General features: G+C 39.5%; 1 protein-coding gene across 11 annotated transcripts in view; it reads left to right on the forward strand.

Moving 5' to 3' along the window:
• Positions 1–8,069, forward strand: part of MBNL2 (muscleblind like splicing regulator 2) — a 106,630-nt gene extending 98,561 nt beyond the window's left edge. For all 11 annotated transcript variants that reach the window (XM_068182470.1, XM_068182463.1, XM_068182460.1 and 8 more), the window contains one exon: positions 5,111–8,069. In XM_068182470.1, the coding sequence (XP_068038571.1) occupies positions 5,111–5,238 (128 nt within the window). In that variant the 3' untranslated portion in view covers positions 5,239–8,069. The remainder of the gene's footprint in view (positions 1–5,110) is intronic.
• The last annotated feature ends 1,746 nt before the right edge of the window (positions 8,070–9,815 follow it).

Consider the following 9,815-nt stretch of genomic DNA (forward strand, 5'->3'; position numbering starts at 1 on the left):
TTATTAAGACCAGATATAACTGATACAATAGAGATTACTTTCAGTGAGTGCCTGAACATTTACTCATATTTTCCCACTACTAATTAAAAAAAAAAGAAAAAAAAGTTGTTTATTTTGAAGAAAAGGAACAAGGCACATACAACAAGAGAACATTCTAAGAGAAGATGAAAAATAAAGACATGGAGGCATTTCCCAAAGGCATGGGGAAATATAAATAGTCTTGGGTTCCTTGTCATAAGGAAGAAATACTTGGTGTTACTTTTATTTTTAGAAAGAGGGAGAAGTTATGAGACAGCCTGATATGAGCTGGCTGTCTGAAAATATCTGTCATTTTTAATGTATACCCCAGATATATCTGACCAGTCTGCTCCTCGTGTGAAAGACATGCAAACAGAAAATGTCACTGTGGAAGGGTTCATCTATCCTGATGCAGGTGTCCATAAGTTAAATACCTTGGTGCAAGCTGTTCACCACAGCCTCTTTCATTTGGTCGAGGGCAAAAAAGCATCATGAGTTGATAATCTGTCTCATGCTAAAATAAGTTGCCTGAGGTAGCCTAGGAAGATGTAAAATGGGTGACCGGCTGAGGCATTCATATCTGAAATGCTCTGAGATAAATCCTGTTTACAAGAAACTCCTATTACTACATTGCTTTCAAAATGGAAGGCTGAGCAGACCAGAATGTTTGCTATGTCTGAGTTAATTTTTGGAGGGGTAAGTGCTTTGTAATGTAGAGATCAAATACAGTCTTAATATCTTCTTAAAATATATTAGGGCTTATAAAGCACACTGTATTTTGGAGTAATAATTTCAAAACTTCTGAAAAAGAAACATGTCAGGGGTAGATGCAGAGTCATGTTTTACATCTGATCCGCTGTGACAGGTCTTTAGTTGAACAAGAGTTCATGTACACTGAATTCATACAGAATGGTAAATTTTTTGTATTCATCCTTGTATAATAAATCTGGAACTGGAAAATTAATTTAAATCAGAGATTATAAAGAAGCTTTGTTAATTGTAGCTTCAAAACAGAAAATCTCAAGCCAGTGTTCTTGTAATTCCTAGAATCTAGTCATGCTTCTCTGTAATTTGGTCAATTCCATGAACTGTATCAAGTAAAGCAGTAAACTGGGTGTCAGAAAAGAGCTCACAAAAATGTAATTTCTACTTTGATTTAAGAGACTTTCAATTTTACTTTTTAAGTCTTGAGACAATGACCGATCGCAGCCACCTTTGCCAGATCTGAGGAATTCCCAAATTGATTTATCTGCACTGGTAGTTGGTGATAAGCTGAAACCATTGGCAGCAACATTCCTCTTGGTTGTCATTCCCCTGGATGACACTGCAGAACTGTATCACCCTTATAAGAAACCCTGAATTTCAGGATGTTCTGTGTTGCATAAGGGGCTTAATGACCACTATGATCACTCAGAAGTCCTGAAGGTAAAGGTCTAAAAGAGGCATTCTCTGGTAGGAAAGAAAGGTGCTTTACATTTAGGTGCTGAAAATGTCACCTCTAAAGAGCTGGAAAATTTGAGGAGTGAATTTAGAAAGTAGTTTGTAGAAATTTAGGTTCACTCGTTGTGTTACTAGTTTCAGTGAGGTCTGTTAACTATCATTGGTACAGTGTGAATGATTTTAGTCTAAAGGGTAGACAGCTTTCTGCCACTTCAGACAGGTACGAAGCAAGAAGATGATGGAAACACTTTGTCTGTGATTACCACCCAAAAAAATGCCCTTTTCTGTTACTAAATCTTATGTGAGCTGCTACTCAAGACTCTAAGTGCCAGGCCATTCTGCTTATGCTGGAAAAAGTCTTCTTATTAGATCTTTTACTTGAGCAGCAGAAGGTATGTTTTCTGGCATGTCTGTATCCACACCTGTGGATCTTAACCATTCAGAGCATGAGAAAATGCATTCCTATGCTTGACCTGTCTTTGTATTATCTTGTTTTTCAGGGTTTTTTCTTATATATACTGTGGTAAAAGTGTCATGGCATTACATCCTGTTGCTGTGGACTATAATGTTATAATAGTATCAGAGCAAATACAGTAAGACATATATATGTGCATTTGAGATGTAATTCTTCAAAGAGTAGTGAACGTAGAGGTAGCTGGACCTATTTACAAGTAACAATGGAGTGCAGACTCTGTAGAAAGTGTTTGCAGGGATTGCAGTACAGCTTCTCCTTTTTCAGCATACAAGTGATGGAGTAATTAGCAGCGATGCAGACTTAGATAACCTCTGCCTTCCATCACAGTTTATTACTTCATTTGTAGATTAAACAGGAGAGGTTCACAGTGTGTTTTCCATGTAAAGTAGTTTAGCATTTTATGTTTCTCTGTCAGACACAGTGAAAAAAAAACAGTGGCAGAAGCTGATGCCTGTGTATGTAGCTGTGGCAGAGTTGTGATATCTTTTGAGAAATAGGGTGTGAACATGTAATTAAAGACTACGGGAGACATTTTACACTTTGTGGCTAAGGTTAAAAAGAAATGCAGCTCCTCAGTTCTGTGACTCTGCACTGGAGAAGCTCGTTCTGAAGGAGAGACTTGAGGGTTTTTTCCTCAGAGGACTCCTACATGTACTAGAAATAGCCGGCTGCAACGTGCCCTAGTTATGGCCCTTGTACAAGGGGCGGCACATTGAGGACGATGCAGTGGGAGCAAGCCAGCTCCACAGCCACTGGCAGCAGGAGAGGCATGGCAGTGAGAGCTCCAGCTGCTCCTCTGGCACCTGCAACCCATAAACAGGACATGCCTGCACAGAAAAGGAAAGTGTTCACATTGTCTTCGCTGTTTTCCTGAGTTCTGACAGGAGGAGAGAAAAGCCAGGAATAGGGACACGGCAGTGAAGTCCTTACCTTGGGCTTTGCCACTCACCAGGGCAGGGAAGAGAAGGGGTCCTGCTCTTTCACATTGTCCAGGACCCCTCTGTCCTGCCTGGCAAACAGCAGGATGAGTGGCACTTGGGTTGACCACAATGCCAGGAACAGTCCTACCATTTTCCTGAGAAACAGCCTGAGATTAGGCCCTCTGCCTTCTCTGTCACACATTTTGGGGAAACTGTGAACACTGGTCTTGTGGGACTGTTTGATCAAAGTAATCTTGGAACAAGGGGTAGTTACCTGTCTCCCTGTACTTGAGGAAAAAAAGCCATAGAAAATGCCAGTTTATCCTCTCTTGCATTATCCTCTCTTGTTTATCCTCAAAAGTTGGCAGATGATGTAGTCAGCTGCAGTGTCTGAAAGTCTGGGATTTTTCTAAGTAAAAAACCTACTGAGTAAGTTTCATGAGTATGTTCCATTAAGTGAGACCTTAGGATCCTTTAAATACACTTGTGTGATTATGGCTAACCCAGTGTAGCTAAAGCTGCTTTATTAATTACATTGACATGTTGGATTGTAACATGCTAAAAATAGCAGTGCTGAAAACCTTGGTCATTTCTTATTTTCAGCATGGCTGTGTTCTTTATACATATTGTCAAATCACTGTGCTGAAGCTGGACCAGGGTTATCACAGACAGGGCTTTATTATTTGAGCAAAGGTATTTCTTTGTTATTTCAAAAGGAAACAGAAGATAGGCGATAAGCTAACAAACTCACAATGGGTGGAAGTTCATTAAAAATATATGTCCTTGTTGTGTGCATGATGTATTTAGATGTTAAGTCCTTTGGAGCAGCAGGTGTTTCTACAGTGTCATTACAACAGGGCCTCATGTGTCACCAGATTTCCAGAGCTGATGGCAATCAAGGATGACTTTTTGGCTTGCTGGCAAGGTCCTTGGGTTCAGGGAGATGGTGCTTGTGTACAGAGAGCGAGGCAGTGCAGCCTTGAGGAGCAGTGGGGGTGATGGGCAGGGGACTGGGACAAGTGCCTGCCACACAGAGCCAAGCGTGTTTCTTTTTGGTGGTGTGTATGTCAGAGGTAGTATGTTGCTTAAGTTCCTTTCCAAAGACCTTTCCCCTCCCTCTTTTAATATAAATATTGCATTAAGCAGTGGTCTAGCCTCATAATACACAAGTAGGTCCAAGTGCTGCCATAACTGCAAATACAGCTTAAAAATATGCCAAATGAAACAGGGAGAGCAGGCAATACACTCTTAATTCCTTGACTCGTGCTTAAGTTTGGAGCACAGGATAGCAATGGCATGATAAAATATCACACCTCTGCCTTTTGATATCACTTTTACTGACAGCCATTTAAGGCAGGTGATAGAAATCTGAACCATTTTCCAATACTGTGAGCAGGTGGAGTTGGTTGCTGAGCACACTGTGCATTTAACCTTCGCAATATTGGAAGCACAAGTAAAATACACCTGTAAAATGATTGTTTCACCCTCCATTTGAGACACCATGAAGGTAAAGCAGCAAGGTTAGTGACTAGTTAGGTACACAGAGGTACCACCATGGTGATCCCCCTAGAATCCTTGCCATAAGGAAGCTTGAGAAAACCTCTCAAGTTCACTGATCTGCAGTTAATGTTTTTAGGGAATAAGCAGCTGCTAAAAGGGCATTGAAAAGACACGTTTGCTTCATGAAAATACCCAGCTCAGTACATCTTTTTGCTTGTTAGTGGCAAGGAGCCCTACCTCCACTGTTTCCCCTGATCATTCCTGACTTTCTGGGAGCACAGTGGGAGCTGGAGAATCACCCCAGGCACTGATGCACTTTGAGCTCTTCCAGGAGGTGCGGGGCTTCCACCTCCACTGATAGGCAGGGCACTGAGTGTGCGCACCCCACCTATGGCCCTGGATTCAGCACTGCCCTCCTGTATTTTGACACATAAAGTACCCCCTCTGTGTGTTCTCATGCACATGAGGACTTGTGTGCAGGGGAAGACAAGTAGGTGTGTGAGACACAAACGCCTCCCAGGCAGCCTGAGGACACGGGACGCTGGGGCACTGTCCCACACAGGATGCTGTCCCACATTGTCCCACATGGAGTACTGTCCCACAAGGGACGCTGTCCCACGCGGGGCACTGCGCCATGCAGAACGCTGTCCTGTGTGAGCTGTGCCTGAGCTCAGTTAGGCCAGCGCCGGCCGTCTGGGCTCGCTGCTGTCCCCGCGTCACCTAAAAGCGCGATCACGCTTTCCCTTTCTCTCAACAGATAATCCTGAAATAGCCAGCAGGAGCGGAACAGAGTGTCACGAAGCCTCCCTGCGGACGGCCAAGCACGGCTACTGTACATACTACCCCGTCTCCTCCTCTCTAGAGTTGCCACAAACTGCATGCTAAGTCAAGAATTTGTTCTTATGGACAAATCAAAAACTCAAAAAAGCTAGTGCTGCTATGTCATATATGAATATTAAATATGGTATGCTTACTATACTCCAACCTAAAATAGTTAACTACCTGATACCAGCTGTGATGTTTCAAGACATAAAGGATAACATTTAATTTTAAAGATTTTCTAAGCATAGTTTAATTATTGCAAATATTGTCGTTTCTCCATAACTACACCTAATGAAAATGGTCCAGATCAGTTAGTCTCGTGAGATTCTATGTTTATGAATCTTTCGAGCTCAGCAATAATTGAGTTGCATTGACTAAAAACTTTCCCCAGTTGCAGGTTTAATTTCCACCCAAATTATGATTCGGGGTTTTCTTCTCAGTTAAAAAAAAAAAAAAATCTTGGTTTTGCTCCCTTGGTGAGTTGATTCCAAGACAGAGGAGGTGAAATGCAGCCCGGTGTCCTGCACATCATCCTGCAAATCTGATATTTTTAGCCAGAAGTCCAAAGTAAAGCACAAAGTCTTTAGATGCACATGGTTGGTGTTTGACTTGTATGGAGAAGTTGCATTTGAATCATAGCAGAATAGCGGAAGAAAATTTTAAAAATTTTGCACAGTATGAACTTCATACCCCTTTCAATCCCCAAAAGAACAAAGTCTTGAGAATATTATTTTACGAGTATATTTATAATGTTTTTAAAATAGACTTTGCAGAAGTGCCTAAATTTTGTCACATCAGACTTGATGAAAGCGAGCCTGATGCCAACAGTCAAATCTCATCAGACGTGAATAATCTTTGAAACTCATAGTCAGGTTACCAAAAAGATCCAAGCTGTTAAGAAGTAATTTCTAGAAGTGTAAAATCAAACAAAACAAAAAAAAAATGAAGACCAAACTAACAAAAGAAAAGGCAAAAAAAAAAAGGCTGTAGATTAAGAGATTGTATGATACTCTAATTTAATTAAAATTCAGTTGAGTCACTGAAACTTCATAGGTGACTTTAATCTAGGCTATTAACTGAACACTAAGAATGTAGAATGAGATTCAGTTTAATAAATCATTACTGTATTTGCATTTTTTTAATTGGATTATAGGATTGTAACCAGATTAGAGTGGAGAAAAATAGTTCTTTTAATTGTTTTCATTTAAAAACATATTTTATGTCACAAAAGTATGAAGATATCTTTAATACAATTATATACATGTTATATATACATACATACATATATATGGATGAAGCAGATTTTAATGTTGTTTACTTTTTTAAATACTTTGTTGATTTACAAGGTAATTATATATGTATAATTAAAATTTCATTTGTTTGATTTGAGATTTGTTTCAAGCACTATTGTACCAAATATTTCATATTTCACATTTTATATGTTGCACATGTATCACATAAATGACATAGTTTTTAAATTATTGTTTAAAAAAACAAGACAGCTGTTGTAAGTGGATATTATGTATAATTGTTTGCAGCATAAGTTTTCTATGTGGACATTACTAGTGATTGCAGTATTTTAACTTAACCTCTTCAGATTGATTGTAAACTATTTTAAACTTTGGCAGCACTGCCTGTTCTGAACGACTGAAGGCACTAACCATATTATTATTTGTCTAGGAAATTATTTTCCAGGCTAAATCTTGTTTGTCCGATGTCTAATTACTATCTATTTATATATAAAGCTGGAGATTTGATCATCCGAAAGAAAAAAAATACTCACAATTTGGTTGTAAAATTAACATAGTGCTTGTAACGTTGCGTTAGTTTAATTTGTGGGAAAATAACGTATCTTAACTTGTTACTTTAGCAGTTAAGGTATCACCATTATATACTATTAAAACACTAATATTTGTAGACTTTCTCAGTCATTATACCTAGGTAGTTGACACTGCAACTTGCCTATATCTGTCAAAGTTGTTTTTATTTTTTTATAATAGTTAATTTAGGCATTTGGGTAGCTTATTGTATAATACTAAATGGTAAATTATCCATGTTTAAATATTTTATGTAGATAACGCTTCAAGACATCATTTTGTGTGAACTTTTTATGTTTCAAAATTACTGTTATTCTATGTTTTTTACAATTAATCCAATATTACTATTTTTTGCCCATGGATGACGAAGCTTCAGATACATCAGGTCTTTCATCCAGATAAACTGACAGACAAAAAGAGAAAATGTATTTTTAATAAGAGATCCACTTTCCGACTTTATGACTTTGTAATATTCCTGAAAACTGTACAAGTACAAACCTATGCTAACAGTAAGGAGGCAATTACAGAGATGTGCAAATACGTGTACAACAGATTCTGCATTTTATTTATTTATAAAGTAATTTTATAGACTATTTCAAAATTTGGGAAGATCTAAAACTATTTTTCTGTATAAATATTATTTGCCAAAACTTTGTTTATATTTAAAAAAAAAAAGTCTAATGAAAGTGATTAAATTTTAAATGCTTTGTTTAATTAAAAAAAATACAACAAGAAATATAACCCCCTAAAAGAACCATGAGATGGGCCAACATGGAGACAGTAAATACTGTAGCTGGGACATGGTTTCAAGTGACTTGAGATGTCTCAGTGCTTGTTTTCTTCAAAGGATACAGCACCTCACCAAAATACCTTTTTGTTTGCCTCTCTCATCCAGCATAATTGACGACACGTACAATGAATATTTCAGTAACAGTTAAAAGAAACCCCTCCATTCACTCTTTTACAGCATATATAATTACTAGTGGTCTGTTAAATAGCCATTCTATTTCTGTTGTGACGTTAAATTCATTCACCCAATGTACAACCACTGAAATAAAAAGAAGCATTTTAAAATGAGAGCAGAGTTGGGGCGATCCTTTATTGTAGCATGCTCTGGGAAGAGGGGCCTGAGGTAGCAAAAAATAGGAATCTTTAAAAGGTATGTATTTTTTTAATTTTATTTTTTCCTTGATGGCTTGTTCAGGTAACAAATCCTTAAGTGCAATCCCCGGGTGCTGGACATGCAGATGCTGTGTGAGGAAGCCCATGCCCTCCTTCTGCACCACACAGCTCCAACAGCCATCCCGAGCCCTTCCCGCCCACCCATGCATGCCAGGCTGCAGGCAGGCACTGGTTATCCCAGGGGTGTGGCTCACAATTGCCTGACCATTGTGGTGAATTTTTGGTGGCACATCCTTTGCATCTTCTTTTCTTTCCTACATCTTGAAGAGTGTTACACCAACAAATAATCCCTGTTATCTGCTAGTTCCTCTGGAGAGAGCAGTATCACAAAGGGGTTGTGTGCCCACAGGCAGAGATTGCATGGCAAGCTAGTGACAGAGGAGGGATTAAATTAAACACTCTGACTGGCAGCTCTGTGGTTACTTCACATTGACTTCTCTGATTGTTTTTTTTTTTTAATGCTTTTAAAGAAAGGAAATACAATTCCTGCAGAATCAGGAAGAGTTTGTGTCATAGTGTTGTCTACACTTCATCAGCACAGGGCTGGTTTGAAAGGAGCCCAAAGACATAAGTGATGTGGAAAACCACCGGGTCATCCCATCCATTTGGATGTATCACAGACGTACTGAGCCAGAATCCTGCTGAGAATGAGTATGTGGGATGGAGAGGAGAAATAGGATGACTTGCAGGGACAAGGAAGCCCTGGAGCATTAGAGGGCTGCAAGGGCATTGTAGAGCAGAAGCAGCAAATGATCAAAATTCAACTCCTAATGACTCAGGAGCGGGAAGCCTGTCTGTTGACACTTTCTTATGTTAAACCCCACCCTGGACAGTTGTCAGCTGCCAAGAAAGGTCAGGACATGTCACTTTTCTTGTCTAAAAGCTGCTTTGTTTCTTGTCAACTTTGACACTTTCTTGGCATTGGAGAAGTGCTCATGGAAGCCATGAGCTTTCAGGGGGCCACAGCAAACTCAAAGTGTCTGTACATGTCCACATGCAGAGCATCCCCCCTTCAGATAACATCAGAGTTTCCAAAATGGAGCAAGTTACTTCTAGAGAAGAGCTTCTAGAAACCTTTGGTTTTCTCCCTGCGCTGGGCCATGCACCTCCCATGGCCCCATGTGGGGAAGCCATGGCCATAAGACTTATTCTCTATGTTTTGCTTGGTTGTCAGTTCAAAAGTCTGAAGTAATCTGAACACTGGGGTGTTTTCGCAGTCCACTGGAATTAAAAGCATGAAACAAAAGGGGATGTGACATTTGAGGGATCAGAGACTGCTGGGATAGTTTTGCATGTTTGTATACAGCAAAAAGGAAGCCCAAACTGGTTGAACCTTGTTCATGCTGCACTTTGGGAGTGACTCTTGAGCAAGTTTCTAAAACAGCAACTGGGTTTTCTTTCCAAAAGAGTTGTTTCACTCCAGGAGACTCCAGGAACAACCCAACATTTCTGTACTGTGGGTGACAATAGATAAAATTACTTGTGAGCAAGGCTGTACAACAGCGTAGGCATTGCATCTCCTGCTACGGACATTTACTGCATGAATTCATGGGACCAAAAAAAATACCTCGCCTGGAATTGCTGAACACCTTCCTTGGCACCTGATCATGCAGTCATCTGAGCATACCATGTTCTTTATGC

Source organism: Anomalospiza imberbis, chromosome 2 (assembly GCF_031753505.1).
Source record: "Anomalospiza imberbis isolate Cuckoo-Finch-1a 21T00152 chromosome 2, ASM3175350v1, whole genome shotgun sequence".
Classification (NCBI taxonomy): Eukaryota; Metazoa; Chordata; class Aves; order Passeriformes; family Viduidae; genus Anomalospiza; species Anomalospiza imberbis.